The sequence below is a fragment of the Danio aesculapii genome, chromosome 24, assembly GCF_903798145.1.
Source record: "Danio aesculapii chromosome 24, fDanAes4.1, whole genome shotgun sequence".
Taxonomy (NCBI): domain Eukaryota; kingdom Metazoa; phylum Chordata; class Actinopteri; order Cypriniformes; family Danionidae; genus Danio; species Danio aesculapii.
Window position 1 is genome coordinate 566,028 of NC_079458.1, and position 21,572 is coordinate 587,599.

The 21,572-nt window shown below is 33.7% G+C and overlaps 1 protein-coding gene across 1 annotated transcript; it reads right to left on the reverse strand.

The window, feature by feature from the left end:
• Positions 1-3,479: 3,479 nt before the first annotated feature.
• Positions 3,480-21,398, reverse strand: LOC130218465 (myosin-7-like). The gene is made up of 39 exons (XM_056450660.1): positions 21,339-21,398; positions 21,151-21,187; positions 18,950-19,162; positions 18,723-18,866; positions 18,487-18,643; positions 16,267-16,294; positions 16,045-16,153; positions 15,801-15,893; positions 15,648-15,711; positions 13,430-13,528; positions 13,251-13,354; positions 11,497-11,635; positions 11,294-11,412; positions 11,059-11,208; positions 10,805-10,975; positions 10,389-10,698; positions 10,231-10,310; positions 9,937-10,142; positions 9,619-9,742; positions 9,401-9,537; positions 9,068-9,323; positions 8,751-8,993; positions 8,497-8,673; positions 8,259-8,404; positions 8,079-8,169; positions 7,605-7,994; positions 7,392-7,518; positions 7,198-7,316; positions 6,891-7,087; positions 6,544-6,727; positions 6,167-6,332; positions 5,967-6,091; positions 5,524-5,832; positions 5,245-5,448; positions 4,863-5,159; positions 4,674-4,778; positions 4,472-4,567; positions 4,247-4,381; positions 3,480-3,585 (listed from the first exon to the last, which is right to left on the reverse strand). The coding sequence occupies exons 3-39, from the start codon at positions 19,148-19,150 to the stop codon at positions 3,565-3,567; spliced, it is 5,823 nt and encodes a 1,940-aa protein (XP_056306635.1). The 5' UTR covers positions 19,151-19,162; positions 21,151-21,187; positions 21,339-21,398; the 3' UTR covers positions 3,480-3,564.
• Between the last annotated feature and the right edge of the window lie 174 nt (positions 21,399-21,572).

Below are 21,572 nucleotides of genomic sequence, written 5' to 3' on the forward strand. Positions count from 1 at the left end.
TTTTGACATAGACATAAAATAGATACGTTTGACCCATTCAATGTATTTTTGTCTATTGCCACAAATATACTCTTACAACATAAGACTAGTTTGTAGTCTAGTGTTATGTATATAAAAGAAAAGGTGATCAGAAAAATGTATTTTCATTTATTTCTACTTCCTTACAATTTTCCTGACAAAAGTTTGAAGCAAAGTTTGAAGGACAGTGACAGCAGAGCTTTGACAGTCAGTGGTGCTGGCGCCCTCAAGTGGTGATGACTGACTGTAGCAGCGCTCACATTTTATTTTACTTTTAAATTTATCTGCTCAGTGGGCGTTAATCCTGCTCTGCACATTTTGTCACTCATATTTGTGTACTGTAGTATGTACAGTATCACAGTGTTGGCTGTAATGACTTCAGTTACCACTGAAAAAGTGAAGTAATGGAAAACGTTTCATTTTTAATGTACGTGTAGCATTTCTGTCCAAGTCAACCCAAATGAGCAGAGAAATTGCATTTATTAAGTTATTTATTTTGTTATTCAGATATTTTGCATATCATATCAATATTTCATAATCCATAGTCAGAATTTAGTCAATGACAAGATTAGGTATATATGAAATATGGTTTAGTTGCTTTAAAACATTTAATATTTTGAGATATTATGTTAACTGTTTTGTTAATTAAAGAATGATATGTTTATAAATGAAATTGCTTAAGTTAAAAAAAAGGTTAGAAGGCCATATTTGACTCAAATTTGAACAATTAAAGGAGTTACAATTCTGTTGTGTGTGTTGAGATTTGAATTTATCTGGATATGCATTTATAGGAATTATAGTAATTCCTTATTGAGTAATTAAATTACCTTTCAGACATTGTAATGTAATATTAATAAAAAGCAATACAAGTTTTTTGAAGTAACTAACTCAACACTGCTGTAACATATTACACATATCTATATAGGCATGGGACGATAACCGTTTTCAAGGTATACCGCGGTTTGGAAAGGTCAAGGTTTTAAAACAGCCAACATTTTCTGTAATACCGTTCCTAAGGTATGTGTAAGATTTTTTATTACAATTTTTTTTGTTTTGTTTATTAGGACAACTATCTCCAACAGAGAAAATATCCAAATATGCTGTTTGAAAACGTAAGGAAATCTGTGTTTTTGAAACTAATGAAGACAGCAGAAGTCTATGATTCATTAGAATTAATTAGCCTGACATGTTTACTGCTTCAAAATACTTTAAATCTTTCAAAAAAAAGATGTTTTCAAAGGGGAAAAAGTTTTTGTTATTTACGCAGACATTTAAAAAGAATATATTTTAGAGCAGTAATCACAATATCGTGAAACCGTGGTATTTTTATCCAAGGGTATCATACCGTCAGAATCTTATACCGGCCCATGCCTATATCTATAGCAGTGGATGAGAATATAAAACTGAGCTCAGCTGTTAAATAAAGGTGAAATGTAAAATGTCCAGAGCACTACTGTATGTCTCCAGCACAACGATTAAAAACCACCGCATTAGCTTACAAATGAACAAAAACAAAACAACAACAACAAAAAAAAACTGTCTCAAAAATTGCGATTTATATCATGGTGTTGGTGCCCTCCATTGGTGTTGACTAACTACTTTGTGTTAGATGACCCACTACAGTAGTGGCTAACAAAGGTTATTTATATATATATATATATATATATATATATATATATATATATATATACAGTGCTTCTCAGTTCCCACACAGACTTTTCTTTTATTATTAATTATTTATTAATATTAACGGCCGCCCAAGTATATTTGGTGACATTTATTTTTTATCATTATCATACTTTTACACTTTTTTGTATCACTCCTACAGAGACCCACAGAGACGTGCCTTTTTGATACTTCTGTCTGGGCTCTCTAAATCTCTTAAAATGTTTAAAATGATTCGGCTTTTGGTTTTACTTTCTAAGTCGTCATTATTTGTATGTTTAATTTTTAAGCCTCATTTACTTTCACTTGGCTTCGTAGCTGACAGTAGCAAGACTGAGAGAAACATTATCTAATTAATTATTTGATCTAGATGACTCAGATAAACCTTTCTATTTTCTGTACTCAGAGAGGACGACTAGGGGAGGACATCTAAACTGGCTGCAGAATATAAGTACACCATTAGACATGGTTAATTAACTCATTTGCCTTATTTAAATAATCTACACTTTTTATTCTTGTATTTATTATACTTTTTAGAGATTTTTATTCCATAGATGTTTTATTACTTTGTCATTAATTTCTCATTTGCTGTAAATGCTGTTTTACTTTTTTGATATTGACATATTTTATACATATCTCACATGCTTTGGCAATACTGTACAAAATGTCAGCAACAGATTAGACCTGTCAGTGGGTGCACATGGCTCCTGAATAGAATAAAAGTAGAACAAATTGTGGATTTCTTTTATTTCAACAGTCTTTTAAAAAAAGTTCAGCTCATAGAAAAGAAACCGTGTCTAATAAATAAAAATATTGTTAAAAATCACTTTTTGGTTGCATGTAGGTAACCATGTGCAGTAAGTAAAAAGTTTGTTTTAATCCGGCTACCACCGCAAGTATATTTCAAACCCGTGGGAAGCTCTGATATATATATATATATATATATATATATATATATATATATATATATATATATATATATATATATATATATATATATATATATATATATATATATATATATACATATACATATATATATATACATATACATATATATATATACATATATATATATATATATATATATATATATATATATATATATATATACATATATTTAATATTGTTTTATACACTTTATTACACTGAATGTTCTGGTTATTAATATGATATGGTTATTAATCATGGCGTATTTTAATTTAGAGAGGAATCAGGATTTAGTGCTGTATTATAATTGTATTGTTTGATGCTTAAAAACTATGCTGGTGCTGGCGCCCTCAACTGGTGATGAGTGGCTATAACATCTCAATTTCACAGCACCGTGGTGGTTGCTGTAGGTCTAGAAATCTGCATTCTGCCGTCATAATTTATTAATATACTGTCTTGAATTTTCCTTGCATATAACTGCTCTGTCAAAACTAAATTTAATTGTATTGATGGAGGCAGTGTGATATGAGCAAGAAAAGGTCAAATTGTAATGACTTAATAGCCTTTTGTTCCCAGAGTATGTGATGTTTGTCACAATGTACATAGTGTAATACTCTGTAGCTTACTATATCTTAATCTGCATTATTTAATTTGCAGTAGTAAAACTCATAAACACCTCAGCCCTTTGTGCGGTTGACCCTGCTTTAGAGAACAGCTGAAGGATGTTTTCTGTTTGTTTAGATTATACTGTAGTCTGCTATGTGACACATGTATTAAGGCAAAAGGTTTACTGTTATACAGGGTCATGTTGGCCTAGTGCAGTGTCTACATGATTAATAGGAAAAAAGACAAAAGATGATGAAGTATTAATTTGCATGTTTGATTTATTCTATTAATCTACAGAAGAAACCACCACGGCAATCCTTGTTTGGAGAGATCCGGCTAATGCTTTCACTCTTCATCAACCCCTTTCTGTTAGGAAGAAAACAAAAGAAAAATGTTAAAGACCAGCATGGGTAAAAATTACTAGGCAATATTTAAAGGGTTAGTTCACCCAAAAATGAAAAGGCTGTCATCGTTTACTCATTTTTTTCAAACATATCTGTGTTTCTTTCCTCTATTGAACACAAAGGAAGATATTTTGAAGAATGCTGGAAAACAGCCAACTTCCATTGTATTGTTTGTTCCTACTGAGGATGCAGTGGCTGCTTTTTTCTCAAACTCTTCAGAAATTTGTAAAAGTTTGGAACCTCTCGAGTGTGAGTAAATGGTGAGAGATTGTTTGGGTCAGCTTTCCCTTTGATGACAATATAACTGTATCATTTGAGTCATGATGAAAACTAAATAAACAATATTAAATAAGATTTCATATTTCATATAATAGGATTTAGGATTTCATGTCAAAGGCAAATGCCTAGTTACTTCCCATGTTAGAGAATAAGAATGTTCACCTCATCCAGTTCAAAACTTTAAATTCTACACAACTAATTGATGTATTTTTTTCATGGTAAATACTTGCCTTGCTATTCCTGAAGTCACTATAAAATGCAGATTTATAGTTCACTTGTGACTGTTTTTAAGGCTTTTCTGAGATTTTTTATGACTAAAATAATTTTTAAGTTTTTAACTGTACCTTGGATCCTGAATCACGGCTCTTGGCTCTCAGCTTGTTTACTTGAGATTCAGCAATATCAGCCCTCTCCTCTGCCTCGTCCAGCTCATGCTGCAGCTTACGGAACTTGCCCAGGTTAGAATTGGCCTGTTCCTCCTATAGTATACAAACAAGAGTACTTGTGAAAATCAGAATTAGGCACATAAATGAATGTATGATTGCACTAATAGGGGGAAATGCACTTACCGCCTCTTCAGCAGCTCTCTTGTAGGACTTGACCTTCAGCTGCAGTTTGTCCACCAGGTCTTGAAGACGAGCCAGATTCTTACGGTCTTCCTCAGTCTATGGAAACATACAACATGTTTTGGTTTATGCTGAATACAAAGTTTTCAAAGAATAAAATGATCATATTAAGCAAGGGCAAATTTGTTGGTAAGTTTTTTCCTACCTGGTAGGTGAGCTCCTTAATGCGCCTCTCGTATTTACGGACTCCTTTTACAGACTCGCTTGCCTTTCTCTGTTCCATTTCCACCTCACTTTCCAGCTCTCTCACCTTTGGGAGAAGTTTAGTCTATGTAACACTAGTCAAGCAAATTAATTATTTTAATTCCAAGTAAGGAAATAAACAAAAACTTACCCTAGATTCCAGTTTCTGGACCTGCTTCTTGCCACCCTTCATGGCGATCTGCTCAGCTTCATCCAGACGGTGCTGCAGGTCCTTGATGGTCTGCTCCATGTTCTTCTTCATGCGCTCCAGATGAGCACTGGTGTCCTGCTCCTTCTTCAGCTCCTCTGCCATCATGGCAGCATCAGTGATGGCCTTCTTGGCCTTTTCCTCAGCATTCCTGCACTCCTGCACTGCCTCCTCAACCTCAGTCTGAAGCTGAGTATTATCTCCCTCAAGCTTCTTCTTCTGATTCAGCAGGCTGGTGTTCTGAACATGGGCAGTGTTGACATTCATTAAGTCTGTAGATGAAGTTGTGTAATAGAAGAGGTTTATTAATACAGGTGTGTCATACCTGAGAATGCAGGAGCTGAACTCTCTCACTGACATCCATCAGTTCCTGCTCAGCCAGTTTCCTTCCTCTCTCAGTCTGTTCCACCAAGGATCTCAGCTCATCCAGTTCAGCCTGCAGCAGATTGTTGCGTCTCTCCACAATGGCGATGTTTTCTTTGAGATCATCATTGCCACGCAGAGCATCATCAAGTTGCAGCTGGGCATCCTACAAATACAAGTTCACAAATTAAATACTTTTATAAATTACATCATAAGATCTTGATATGAAGACACATCATACTTTGAGATGTCCATGAAGACCCTTGAGTTGCTTCTGGGCTTCTGATGCCTGCCTGTTAGCCTGACTGAGCTGAATCTCCATCTCATTGAGGTCCCCCTCCATCTTCTTCTTCAGTCTGAGAGCTTCATTCCTGCTGCGAGTCTCTGATTCCAGTGAGCTCTGCAGGGTATCCACCACTCTCTGCTGGTTCCTCTTGGCCTGCTCCATCTCTTCATCTTTCTCAGACAGCTTACGTTCAATGTCAGCTTTGACCTGATTGAACTCCAACTGAGCTCTGAGAATCTTGCCTTCCTCGTGTTCAAGGGAACCCTATAAAAAGTAAAAGGTGTGTTATTTTAAATTTCCACAGAGATATTAGCATAACTTGTTGCTTTAATGCAGCTTGATATGAACTTATATGACATGAATATGAATTGTCAGGAGAAGAAATGTTTATCTTTTACCTCAGCTTCCTCCAGAGCAGTTTGTATCTCTTGTTTCTCCTGCTCCAGTTGTTTCCGAACTTTCTCCAGCTCATGAATATTTTTCCCACTCTCACCAAGTTGCTCAGTGAGATCAGAAATTTCCTCTGTGCAACAGACATAACATTAGCACTCATACTACTAATTAAACTGATGATTTGGAGCTGTACAACCATGCTTACCTTGGAGATTCTTGTTCTCCCTCTTCATGCTCTCCAAGTGGTCTAGTGACTCCTCATAGGAATTTTTCAACTTAAAGAGTTCAGTACTCAGAGATCTAGATTCTTTTTGGGCACTTTCCAGTTCAGTTTGGGACTCCTCATACTTTTGCTTCCATTCAGCCAGGACCTGGTTACATTTAACAAGGTCAAATGGCCAATTAGCAGCCAGTCGATCAAGTTGAATTGTTATTTAAAAAAAAAAAAAAACAGCACTGGACACTATCTAAAGTTAGAAACGTTTCATAAACTATTATTTAGAAACATAAACAATTTTTCATCTGCTTTGATATATAGGTTATATAATGTTTCCCTGCTTTTCCAATTAATGTATTTCTTACTTTATCAAAGTTTCTTTGCTTCTTGTCCAGAGCAGCAGCAGCAGCATTGGATCTCTCCACATCCACCATTAGATCTTCAATCTCATTCTGGAGCCTGTGCTTGGTCTTCTCCAGAGAGGAGCATTTAGCATTAACAGCTTCCACAGCTTCTTCTGCATCTTGCAGACGCTGAGCCAGCTTCTTCCTGTAATAAGTCAATCAATCAAAATTATTCAAAGTGTTTGAATCATTCAAAAGCATCATTTATTTAGCTGTGTTTGAACGTGTTTATGATTCATGTTGGACCCAGTGGGAAAAGTCATTACTAAAACTATTTAATTTAGGTTTAAATATTTTCAGTTTCTTACTTGGCCTCCTCCAGCTCCTCAGTCCTCTGGATGGCATCAGTTTCATACTTGGTTCTCCACTGAGCCACCTCAGAGTTTGCCTTGGACAGACTACGCTGCAGCTCAGCTTTGGCTTCCTGCTCCTCCTCAAACTGCTCCCTCAGCAGGTCAGAATCATGACGAGCAGACTGAACTGCATGTGCCAGGGCATTCTTAGCCTGGAAGAAAAAAAATAGTCAGTTTCATGGATGTTGTCCTCCTGCATAACAAAAATAATTCAGCTTCTAGAAAAAGAAGAGAGAAAAAATCATTATGGATTGCAACAAACCTTGACTTCCTCCTCTAGCTGTCTCTTGAGGTCTTCAATCTGCTGAGTGTAGGATTGCTTTCCTCTGGTCAACTGAGACACCAGGGAGTCTTTCTCCTCCAGCTGTCTGGACAGTTCACCTGAAATGCAACAGTCGTATCATGTATAACATTATGACACAGTAGCTAACGTAACATGATTTTTTGTGGTTTTACCATTCTCAGTTTGCAGCTTTGCTTTTTGCATGGTAAAATCGTTGATTGTGCGCTGGCCTTCCTCAGCTTTGGTTCTGTATTCACTCATCTGGTCCTCCAGAGTTCTGCACATTTTCTCCAGGTTTGCCTTGAGGATTAAATATGTGATAGTTGATTGCTTTTTTGGACTGACTAGACATGGATCATTTAAGTTCTCAGCATCATCTCCCTTACCTTTGCCTTAACAATCTGCTCCATGTTGGAGACCACATCATCCAGTTCCAGTCTGAGCTCACTCTTCTCTTTCTCCAGCTTCTGCTTGACTCTCTGAAGGTTGTCAATCTGCTCTCCAAGATCAGACACACTGTCGGCATGTTTCTTCCTCAGTGTAGCAGCAGTGGCCTCATGGTGCAGAGTGGCCTCTTCAAGGTCTCTGCGCAGTTTCTGGAACTCAGCTTCACGTTTCTTGTTCATCTCGATCTGGGCAGCGGTGGCTCCACCAGCCTCCTCCAACCTCTCGCTGATCTCCTCCAGTTCTCTGGACAGGTCAGCTCTCTGTTTCTCAACCTTGGCACGAGCAGCTCTCTCAGCCTCCAGCTCTTCCTCTAGCTCTTCAATTCGGGCCTGATAATGAGGAAAACCAACGTTACTGCTAGAGTTCTATCTGTCTATCTATCTGTGTCTCTTGTTAAGAATTTAGAAGTTTACCTGCAGCTCCTTCAGTTTCTTCTGGAGTTGGGCCTCAAGAGCTTGCTCATCTTCAATTTTGCTATTGAGCTGGCTTATTTCAAAGTCTTTTCTGTCAAGTAAAAAAGATCACAATTTTGTTTTAATATTTTAATATTAGTGTTTGGATTGTTACATTTTATTATATATATTATGTCTTACTTTTTTAGCCGCTCCTCCATCTGCTGCTTATCATTTTCCAAATCCATCAAATTCTCTTGAGTAAGCTTCAAGTCACCCTCAAGCTTTCTTTTAGCTCTCTCAAGATCCATGCGAATTTTCTTTTCTTGTTCCAAAGAACCTTCAAGCTAAAATCCATCCCAAAAATTATTTATGATTATTTTAATCACATAAGAAAGCCTGGTCTTTTAATTATAGTATCATATTTTCTGACTCTTACATCATCCACTTGTTGCTCCAGTTTGGCTTTGGCTTTGGTGAGTGTGTTGACTTTGTCTTCCTCACTCTGGAGGTCATCCAGTGTTTGCTGATGGGCCTCCTGTAGAGCTTTCTTCTCCTTGGTCAGCTTAGCGATAATCTCATCCAAAGCTGCCATCTCTTCTGTCAGGTTTTTAACCTGTAGAAGTTTTCCATTATATCAGTTATATGATTGTCATTGTCATCATTCTTTAGTGTTGAGTGTTGATAACCAACCTTGTTTTCAGTAGCATGTTTTTCCTTCTCCACTTTGGCCAGAGTGAGCTCAAGATCATCAATGTCTTTCTTGAGTTCAGAACATTCATCCTCCAGCTTTCTCTTCTTTGCCACTAATTCTGCATTCATTTCCTCTTCATCCTCAAGCCTCTCAGTCAGCTCTTTGACTTTGGCCTCAAACTGGATCTTACTCTTAATCAGACCCTCACATCTCTCCTCAGCATCGGCAAGATTATCTTGCTCCTACAAAATGTATATTTTGTGAGTTTTTTTATATGCAAATAAGTTAAAGTAATTTTATTTCCATATGGACTTACAGACTGCACTGCAAGCTGCAGGTCATTCTTCTCTTGGAGAAGAGAAACCATCTTTTCTTCAAGCTCCTTTTTGCGAGCTTCAGATTTGGCATAAGCCTCCTTAAGCTTGGTGAATTCCTCCTTCATGTTGGCCATTTCTTTCTCAGTTTCTGCACTTTTCAGAAGAGGTTTGATCTTGAAGTACAGCTTCATCCAGGGCCAATTCTTGACCCCCATGAAGGCACGCACATTCCACTGGATCACTAGCAAAGAATCTCTGTAGAAAATAAAAACAATGCTTAATGTAGTGTTATAAATTGAGAATATGTTAAGACTGAAAAGCTAAAATCAAACCTTCTCTCCACAATTTTCTGAAACTCAATTCTTGACAGAAGACCACGAGCTCTAGATTGAATTCCAGTTATGATAAGTGCAAGACGGTCATCTCGCATCTCCTCAAGAGTACCCAGAAGTCCAGCCTTAAAGAACACCTGAAGAGAAAAGAATTGTCATCAAAAGCAATGACAGTGGAAAAGTGGCTTGAGAAAAAGTTACTGTTAATATAAAAATACCTTAGTGTGTCCCAACTTGTACTGGTTGTGATCAATGTCCAGTGAGCCAAGAAGTTTTTCTGCACCCTTCTTGTTATCAATGAACTGTCCCTCAGGGATGGCTGATGGATTCAGGATACGATATCTACATGAAAACACACAAAATAAATTTTTGCTTTTTGTGCATTATACACTTGTATTAATTTCTGTTTATATATGTATTTTTTTTGTTTTTAGTAAATACTTACTGTAAATATTAATGTTTGTTATGCATCTTGTAATACCATGTGGTCACACATAACATTATTTAGCAAGACATAAATTTAGTTTCCAACTAACCGTTGTTTGAAATCTCCATACAGGATCCTGTTGGGGAAGCCCTTTCTGCAGATTCTGATGCCCTCCAGCACACCGTTACAGCGCAGCTGGTGCATGACCAGAGGATTCTCCATCGCCCCAGGAGTCTTAGTCTCATTGGGGATCAGGCAACGCACAAAGTGAGGGTGAGTTGACCTCAAGTTGGTCATCAGTTTATTCAAGTTCTCCTGTGAGTATACCATTGAAAATTGGATTAATATGCAACAGTATTATGCAGTACAAAGAAGTGTAATATATTTAAATAGTTTTACATACCCTATGAAGAGCTGATACTGTCTGGAAGGAGGAACCCTTTTTTTTGGCACCTCCTTTGCCTTTACCTCCAGAATCTCCAGCTGTAAAATATTTTTCTGTTTTTATTATACAGTAAGCTTATTGCTTGTTATATTTGAAAGTCACACATTGGTACTTGCATGATTCGGCACCAGCGTAATTAGCAAACAGAGTAGACAACAGTTTAAGAGTTGATTTCTGGAACAACCCTACAACCGTCTCATTAAGAGGATCCTTGTTCTTCACCAGCCAGTTTGAAATATTGTAATCAACAGTGCCAGCATAGTGAACCAGGGCGAAATGGGCTTCTGGTCTACCCTTGACAATCCTAGGCTTCTGGAAGTTAGGGTTTTTGCCCAAGTGGTTGTCATAAAGCTTAGCTTTAAATGTTGCATCACTGGCTTTGGGGAACATGCACTCCTCTTCAAGGATGGACATGATACCCATGGGCTGAAGAGAAATGTAAGTGTTAATATGAAAATGAAAACACACTGAAGCAGTTTGAAACCTGATGTATACATGGTCATGTTTGGAAAACTTCTGCACATAAACTCACCTTCTCAATAAGCTCAATACAAGCCTGCAAGTCCATGCCGAAGTCAATGAACTCCCACTCAATGCCCTCTTTCTTGTATTCCTCTTGCTCCAGCACAAACATGTGGTGGTTGAAGAACTGCTGCAGCTTCTCGTTAGTGAAGTTGATGCACAGCTGCTCAAAGGTGTTGAACTACACATGGAATGAAATTGCAACAATAAAGCATGCTGTACTGTTTGGAATATTTCTGATTAACAATGACCATGCCAGCTTACATCAAAGATCTCAAAGCCAGCAATGTCCAGCACACCAATGAAGTACTGGCGAGGCTGTTTGGTGTCCAGGGATTGGTTGATTCTCACAACCATCCAGAGGAACATCTTCTCATACACTGACTTTGCCAGAGCACCAATCGAGTAATACACCTGAAAAGGAATATTTTTAAATATAGTGAATTATACACATTTTAAACCAAAATTTCATGACCTTTCCATGTTCTTTTTTCTTCACCTGCTGGACATTCTGTCCCTTGGTGACCCACTCATTTCCTACTTTGACTCTTGGATGGCACAAACCCTTGATGAGGTCAGCAGAGTTCAGGCCCATCAGATAAGCGACTTTGTCAGCATCTACATGTTAAAGCAAAACAGACCTGTAACTCCATATACAACATAATTTCCTTTTATGAAGCTAAGGTTTCAAGTTATTCTGACCCTCAGTGCCATCAGCCTCTGCCTGTTCTTCTCTCTGCTTCTGCTTGAACTTCATGTTGCCGTAATGCATGATGGCACCAGTCAGCTTGTAGATGCTGTTCTTCTCCTCTTGGGTGAAGCCCAGCACATCAAATGCTTCCTGCAACATATACACAAAGGTCAAAGGTGCTAGGATGACAGAATTGCTCATTTTGGACTTAAAGTCTGGGATTCCACAGGTCATGGAAATTTAAAAGTCTATTCCAGATATTAAAATTAAATGAATGTTAGTTTTCTTTCTTTGCCCGAGCCATGGAATATCAGAGATTTTCATTTGTCATTTTAAATTGTACAATTGTTTTCTATACTTAGTTTCACTTGCTTTGCCTGTTGATAATTGCCAATCAAATGTAGTCATCAGCCTGTACCTGTTAAAATATGGTCTGTGGCTGTTTTTGTCTGCTCAGTGATCAGTTAGTTCCTCCTGGATTTTGTGCAAAATATTTCAGATTGTGGCGACCTAAAATGCAGGGTGTCCACGGGGTCTTAACATGTATTAAAAGTTGATAAATCAATTATGAGAAAATTAAGGCCCTTAAAAGATATGAAAAAGTCTTAGTTGCGTTTTTACAAGGTCTTACATTTTTGTTCAATCATTGTCCAAAGTGTTTGACTCCACAACAGCATAAATATAATAATTATTTCTCCTAATATTAACAATGGCGTGCTCAATCCACATGATTCGTTCAGGCCAGGGCATGTTCAGCCAAGCTCCTCCGTCCGGGTGATGTCACGTAACTTGCCACAATTGCGGGAAGGTGATGTGACGCTCTCCACATGTAGCGAAACTGACGGCAAAATGGGAAAATGTAAGTTTACGGACTCCTAGTTGGAGAAAGACGAGTTTAAACAGTGGCTAAAGCCTGTCGCTAAAAACAACCACGTAATTTATTCTTTCAAGCTTTGTTTCTTCCGAGCTTATCTGAGTTCTGTTGGATTGTTGTGCTCCATTTATTTATTTAACTACAACTGTTTATTAAATTATTAATTGATACTGATTAGAACTTGAAGGGGCGATGAGGTCTTAAAATATTCTGAGAAGGTCTTTAAAAAAAGTCTTAAAAATGTTGAAATTACCTTTAGGATTCCTGAATATACCCTGAAATGACAAATACGGTGACTTCTCAAAATTTACAGCATTTCTTATGATGTTTTATTGTGAAAACATGCACAAATTTACACATTTTAGTTATTTTTATGACCTTTAGAACCATTAGTCTCGGACTTATTGCACATATTAATAATTAATTAACGTTCATTCATTAATTTTCCTTCTGCTTAGTCCCTTATTTATCAGGGGTCACCACAGAGGAATGAACCGCCAACTACTTTGGCATATGTTTTACACAGTGGATACCCTTCCAGCCGCAAATTAATTAGTATAATTAATTAATATAAAACAATGCAGATGTGTTGGCAGGAATTTGAACAGTGTCCTGACTTTCTAAAGTCTGCAGGAAAACTGTGGCAATTTTGTGTCATGTTTGCTTAAGTTCCACTCAATTCCGCAATCACTGGTTCACAGAATTCTGGAGGGACTGCTTAACACAACAGCTACCTGTTTTTCTATTGATTATAGATCATGTGAATTCAGCTCTTTAGTCAGTTAAAGTCAGGGAGAAGTCAGAGAAGTTGACATCTGGTTTATAGTGGGAACACTATATAATATATAATGTGCTGTCTTGTAGTGATAACTGTTTTAACAAACCACCCACATCAGTGGCCATCAGCTCATCCCTGTCATCAATAGATGCCACTTGTGTCTCTCCTTGGGAGATATAGGCGTAGTCATAGGGGTTATTGGTGATGAGCAGCATCTCTAAGGAGAAATAAGAACATTGGTCAGAAAGCACTCTTCTAATTAGAAATTGAAATGTATGATGCATAAATTTACCCAGCAGTTCTGGTTTCCTCTGAGACAGGATCTGGTAGAAGATGTGGTAGTCTCTCTCAGCCTTGAGCTGATAAGTGACACGAGACTTTTCCAGCAGATCTAAATAAATTCAGTATCAAAACTGTAACATATTTCATGGATGTTGGAGTACCTTCATTCAAGTTTAAACAGCAAAAATCAGTCCAAGGCACTCGAAACATGTACAAGGCTAATCAAGGCTAATCTTTAAAAAACCTACGTGTTTCTGCAGAGAGCTGCCTTCATCAGGGTAACAGTGATCAGGCCGCAAAATTAAGATCAATTCATTTATTATCTGCAACACTGCATTTGTTGTATATCAACTGGATTGTCTATGCGGATGCTTTTATATAGGAATGACTAAGAGAAAAATAAAATTAAGATTAGCTGATCATAAAAATGCGATACGTACTTGTAATCCACAATATCCAACAGCTATACATTATAAAATACATTATAAATTCCCAATCCCAGTTCATTAAAAATGGTTGGTATAGAGCATATTATTAATTCTACAAGGGGAGGAGACAGGATAAAAAGAACAGACAGAAACCTTTTGGATCTATACATTAAAAGTGACTTGATTTCTAGGTTTAAATGACGAATTAGATTTTTCTCCTGTTTTGTGTAAGATTTTTTTTTATATGTTCTATCATTATATATATTTATATACATTTATACATTTATATATTTTATGAGTATATATCTGTGTGTGTGTACATGCATGTTTATGTTTGTGTTTATTAGTACACTATACTTGTTCATTTGTCTATATTTACATTTTTGTGGTGTCATTATATATAACGCTATATAACATTCTATATATATAACGTGATATATTCTATATATATATATATTTATAACGCCTTAACGCTAAGGATTATATATTTTAAAGGTATGTATGTATACGTCTATGTAAGCATTTATATATTTTTATGACTATATATGTGTGTGTGTGTGTGTGTGTGTGTGTGTGTGTGTGCGTGCGTGCGTGCGTGCGTGCGTGCGTGCGTGCGTGCGTGCGTGCGTGCGTGCGTGCGTGCGTGCGTGCGTGCGTGCGTGCGTGCGTGCGTGCGTGCGTGTGTGCGTGTATGTATGAGTGTATTTTTTGTGGTGTCATTCTATATATATATATATATATATATATATATATATATGTTGTATTTTTTGAGAAATATGTTGTATAACACGCGTCATCTTTTAAATTATTATTATTTATATATATATATATATATATATATATATATATATATATATATATATATATATAATAATAATTTTTTTCATTTCTTTTTTCATTTAGTTTAGAATTAATGATGATTGTTGAGTTGACCTTGTTTAATAAATTATTTTAGTATTGTTTAGATATTCTAATGAGTCATGAGACCGTAGCATTCAAAAGAAACTCTAGATGCCCCTGATCACTGTTACCTTGATGAAGGTAGCTCTCTGCCGAAACACGTAGGTTTTTAAAAAGATTAGCCTTGTGAATAAAGGCTTTTTAATGCTTTTTCCACATTTTTCGAGTGCCTTGGACTGATTCTTGCTGTTTATTCTGATGAATCTCATGCCCAAAGAGCACCAACACATTATTTAAGCTGCCGCAGAGCACTTTTTATTCGATTTTGGATTTTTATACTTTAATTTACTTTAATTTTTTAATAAAGTATACTTAAGTGACGTTGAATACAGTATATTTAAGTAGACTTCAAGTATTAAATAAATCACCATTTATATACTAGTAGTATACTTGTAAGTGTACAACTTGAATACCCCTTTGGACTAAATTGGGCCACTTTTTTGCCTATAAATGTTTACTTTTAAGTGGCTTATAAGTGTAACAATAGTAAATTTGTGTACAAGTAGTCCACAGTGTTATAGTAATCAACATATAAGGTCTATTTAAAACAGTTTTTAAAATTGTCCCAAGGCATGACTACATGTACTTGGCATATTTGTTTTTCTTGCGCTAGGGTAGGCTTTGAATACATAATTATAATTCAGTTAACAAACATAGACTATATATATTGTCTGTATGTCAAGTATACTTAAGTGGAATCTTGAGTATATTTCCGTAAATTACTTAAAATCTAGACGGAAAGGTTTTTTCTTTCTTTTTTTGCTTAATATAAGTTTAATTAGAGCACACTTGAATAAACTTCTTTTTCTTAAGGGGGATGTTGAGCAGTTGAGTACTTACAGGTCTCAATGTCAGCAGAAGACAACTTTCCACTGACTCCAAAATGGATACGAATAAATTTACCCTGTAAATATAGCAAGGCTCCAATACATAACATGCTCTTAATACACATCATGAAAGCAATATAAGAATATATATACCAAGTGCACTTACAAATCTTGAGGAATTGTCATTCCTGATGGTCTTGGCATTACCAAAAGCCTCCAGAGCAGGATTACACTGGATGATTTGATCCTCCAGAGTACCCTGAGAATCAAATTTTAAGAATAATTGTGTGAAACAACAGCCATAAACAATCTCCATGAAAGATATGTATAAAATATGTTTTTATATATTATTTAAAAAAGAGAGCAGCAAATTACAAAGCCCATTTAGCCATTGTTTAGGAATTAAGCACCTTTTTTTCCATTGATGCATCCTTTTTGCCGCCAGGTGCTGCTGCAATGCTGGCAAAGTACTGGATTACTCTTTTAGTGTTCACAGTCTTTCCAGCACCGGATTCTCCACTAAGAATAGGAAACAGAATAGTTCATCAAAAGACTGATCAAAAACAGGACATGGACAGAAAGCACTGGTGAAAGGAGGTCTGCTATTCTACTTAATCATATTTATTACATACGTGATCAGGACAGACTGGTTTTCTCTGTCTGTAAAGGGAAAAAATAACAATAATTTAAGGATGTACAAGTAGATCATAAATCTCCTAAAATTACAACAAGACAGTAGGCATGATCTACTGATTTCAAATGTTCTTGGGATTAATTGTTAAAGCTTTAAGCACATTATCCGTTGTTAAGTCATGACTAGGCCCACACGGAATCTGCACACGCAGAATTCCGCAGACTTAGAGCCCATCATTAATTCTGTTTATTTAATTGAGTAAATGTGTGTAAATCTATATTTATTCAGTTTTTTTATTAATTACAGTAATGTTATTGACTAATATGAAAATGTTCATCTGATTTATGTACAGTGCAGTTTGCACGGTAATATTTTCTGTCTTTTAGTAGAGATATTATATGAGAGACTTGCTTTGTTTACCAAATAAACTGAATCTAATTGAATTAGCATTTTAAACATTAAATACAAGTTAAAAAGATATGACTTTTTATTTCATATATTAAGGTTTTAGTTATGATATTCCCAAAATAATTCAGCAAAAATCCAGATTTTTACCAAAATTCTCCGCAGAAATAGTAAAAACGTCCGTAGGTTCCGTTTGGCCCTTGTCACGACGCGTGATGATAACACAGTTTCTGGGTCCATGCTGCTACTCATTTGAATTGAGAAAATATTTGTTTATCACCGCTTTTCAGTCATATCACACATTAAAGTCTTAAAGTCAATTTTATATAACATCATGGTGTACACAACATCAATATTTTAACAATATATAAATAATAAATCACTTTCTGGCCATCAGATATTAGGCATGGGTATATATATATATATATATATATATATATATATATATATATATATATATATATATATATATATATATATATATATATATATATATATATATATATATATATATATATATATATTGTGATTTTCGAAAGTATTTCATCGCTTTGTAAAAGTTTATTACTACCATTTCTTGAGTCTCCTCTTACAGTTTGATAGAGCACTTTGACCCAAATGAAGCTTCATTGCGTGACGTCACACTTAACAAGCGGATATGTTATTATCACAATATTGACCTAAGCTTTTAAAAAAAAAAGAATACTGTAAGAAGTATAATGACAAAAGAAATTATGAAGTCAGAATTATTAGCCCCCCTTTGATTTTTTTTTTTAAATATTTCCCAAATGATGTTTAACAGATTCAGGAAATTTTCACAGTATGTCTGATAATATTTTTTCTTCTGGAGAAAGTCTTATTTGTTTTATTTCGGCTAGAATAAAAGCAGTTTTTAATTTTAAACAAAATTTTAAGGTCAATATTATTAACCCCTTCAAGCTATTTTTATTTTCGATAGTCTACAGAACAAACCATCGTTATGCAATAACTTGCCTAATTACCCTAACCTGCCTAATTAACCTAATTAACCTAGTTAAGCCTTTAAATGTCACTTTAAGCTGTGTAGAAGTGTCTTGAAGAATATCTAGTCTAATATTATTTACTGTCATCATGAAAAACATTAAATAAATCAGTTATTAGAGATGAGTTATTAAAACTATTATGATTAGAAATGTGTTGAAAAAATTTTCTCTCTGTTAAACAGAAATTGGGGAAAAAATAACCAGGGGGGCTAATAATTCTGACTTCAACTGTACATGTCCAGAATAAATGAATGTTTTTAACAAATTAAACTGCAAAAGTATGATAAAGTACAATAGCTAACACTTTATAAAAGAGTCTCATTAGTAAATACTAGTTAATGTATAAAAATCAACAGTGAGAATTAGCTATATTATAGTTAATTAAAAATTAATACAGCTGAATTTGATAAGTTATTAAGTCCATTTAATAAAACTATTATGACTTTTGATTTTAATGAAATTAACATTTTGTAAGATTTACTCATTACAAAAATGACTTTAGCTAAATTAACTGATGTTAAATGGAGCCTTACTGTACAGGATTAACAAACAAAAAGCCTATAAACAGTCACAGATTATTCAATGTCGTAGGCCAGACTGACATTTAAAATACAAAAACTTTATACAAAAAAGTCTTAAAGCATTTGGTGCTGTGGTGAAAAACCACTGACAATACAACAACATGGATAATATAATAGTAAATTATTATTTATGATATTTTGAAGTGTCCACAAAATCAATATAGTGCATGTTCATTATTATTGGCTCATTTCTACAAGAGAGTTAATCACCTGACAGCATGTACTGGTAGGCGTTGTCAGAGATGGAGAAGATGTGAGGAGGAGCTTCAGTCCTCTTCTTGCCTCTGTAAGCAACGACCACCTCCTGATTGTACACTGGCAGCCACTTGTAGGGGTTGACAGTGACACAGAAGAGCCCAGAGTAGGTCTGGAAGAGATTGACAGCAGCTTTAGATCTGCTCCTTCATCATTAAGTGAGTCTGAGAGTGTTTTAAGACTCCACTCACGTAGATCATCCAGGCTGCGTAACGCTCTTTGAGGTTAAACAGCACAGCAGGCTCGTGCAGGAAGGTGAACATCGCCATGTCTTCAATTTTATCAAACTTTGGCGGGTTCTGAGGGTGACAGTCAACCTCCTTCACAGTGACTGTCTGTGGATTAATAATGTTTTGACAGTGAAAACTTCTATAAGCATTCAATGTTCTAAAACATAAGTGCAAAAATTAGACTTTACCTTCCCAAATTCAGTGTCAACAGTGACTTTATCACCATCTCTACTGGTGACGGAGGCTTTAACGTACTCAACCTCAGGATCAGGCACGAAACACTCTTTCTTCATGTCAAAAGGGCGAGTTTGGGCCTCCAGACGCTCCTTATCTGACTTCCGTAAGAAAGGAGCCGCAGGCCCAAACTCTGCCATCACAGCATCCCCCATCTTTCAGTCAGTCTGTGGAAGAGATGACAATATTCTCAGATTTATTATTATATTGTTTTTATTAAGTGTGCAAAACAAACAACACATAAATAGCAATACAACAGAAATGAAAATAACATAATATCCATGACAATCAGAATATTATTGGTAGTATTTAAATAGTATTTAGCATTCATAGTCATTATAATGATATCAATAATAATATTAAAGTCAGTGATGATAAAAGTGATATTCTGTGATGAGGACAACCAGTAATAATATAATATAATATAATATGAATATAATATAATATAATATGAATATAATATAAAATAATATAATATAATATAATATGAATATAATATAATATGACTATAATATAAAATAATATAATATAATATAATATAATATGAATATAATATAAAATAATATAATATAATATAATATAATATGAATATAATATAATATGAATATAATATAATATAATATGAATATAATATAATATGAATATAATATAATATAATATAATATAATATGAATATAATATAAAATAATATAATATAATATAATATGAATATAATATAATATGAATATAATATAATATGAATATAATATAATATGAATATAATATAATATGAATATAATATAATATAATATAATATGAATATAATATAATATGAATATAATATAATATGAATATAATATAATATAATATAATATAAAATAATATAATATAATATGAATATAATATAATATAATATGAATATAATATAATATAATATGAATATAATATAATATGAATATAATATAATATAATATAAAATAATATGAATATAATATAATATGAATATAATATGAATATAATATAATATAATATAATATAATATAATATAATATAATATGAATATAATATAATATGAATATAATATAATATAATATAATATATTATGAATATAATATAATATAATATGAATATAATATAATATAATATAATATAATATGAATATAATATAATATAATATAATATAATATGAATATAATATAATATGAATATAATATAATATAATATGAATATAATATAATATAATATAAAATAATATAATATAATATAAAATAATATAATATAATATGAATATAATATAATATAATATGAATATAATATAATATAATATAATATATTATGAATATAATATAATATAATATAATATGAATATAATATAATATATTATGAATATAATATAATATAATATGAATATAATATAATATGAATATAATATAATAAAGTATAATATACTTTATATTATATTATATAAAATATAAAGGTATTAATAATAATGATAATGTAAAAACAATATTATATTATATTCATATTATATTATATTACATTATATTTTATTCATATTATATTATATTCATATTATATTATATTATATTCATATTATATTATATTCAAAACTGTCCTGCACGACATTGCTATTATGACATCAAGCGTATGGCCTATGACGTTTGCTGTAATCAGGCGGGGTAATCAGGCCACACCCAGCAGTTGGATGGGTGAGGATGTCAGTTTCCAGAAGAGAAAAGTTGACAGAAATATTAGACACAGAGTGTTCAAAGATGATGTATGCGTTCATTATGGTCCAGTCCAGCACAACATGTCATTTAGAGTTATGAAGAGTGTAGTTGTGCTTTGTTCATGAAAAATGCATTTAAAAGACACTTAAATTAATCATGCTGACACTTTTGCACTTGGTTTTAATGTTTTTTTTTTAATGGCAAAAGGCATTTTATTTTATTATTTTTATTGTTGATTTGTTATGCATATGCAAAATAATAGACTACATATATATGTGTGTGTGTATATATATATATATATATATATATATATATATATATATATATATATATATATATATATATATATATATATATATATATATATATATATATATATATATATATATATTATATTTATGTATTATATTATAAGTAATTATACAATATACAATATTCCGTCTTACCAGATGAAAGTGTGCCTCACCAGATGAAATCCAAGTCCTTGCAATGAAAAAGAAACGCCATTAATGAAATGTTTTTTTTTTATTATTATTCACTGCTCATCAGCAATGTCATATAACTTTAACACTTTATATAAATATATGTTGTAAAGTAAAGATTGAATATTTACCAATACAAACTTAAGTCTTACCTTTAGGTGGTGCAATGATGTGAGCTTGCAGCATTGTGCGGTAATGAATCTCTTATATAGAGGCACAATGACTGTGACGTTGGCCATCTGTATTTGGTTCGGGTCACTTGTGTGTGTGTGTGGTGTGTGTGTGTGTGTGTAGTGTGTGGTGGCAGCATCAAAGATCAGAAAGATTCACAATCGTGCTATTTTTGTTTCTTATGTAGATGTGCATTTTTGAACATCAAATCTTTG

Bases quoted from the DNA above. Each gene is read 5' to 3' on its own strand.
- LOC130218465 (XM_056450660.1), bottom strand. From the start codon at position 19,150: ATGGGGGATGCTGTGATGGCAGAGTTTGGGCCTGCGGCTCCTTTCTTA. The intron at 8,405-8,496 runs GTAAGAGTCAGA...GATGGATTTTAG, and splicing joins TGGAGCAACAAGTGGATGAT to CTTGAAGGTTCTTTGGAACA. The intron at 8,170-8,258 runs GTAAGACATAAT...TTTACTTGACAG, and splicing joins ATGGAGGAGCGGCTAAAAAA to AAAAGACTTTGAAATAAGCC.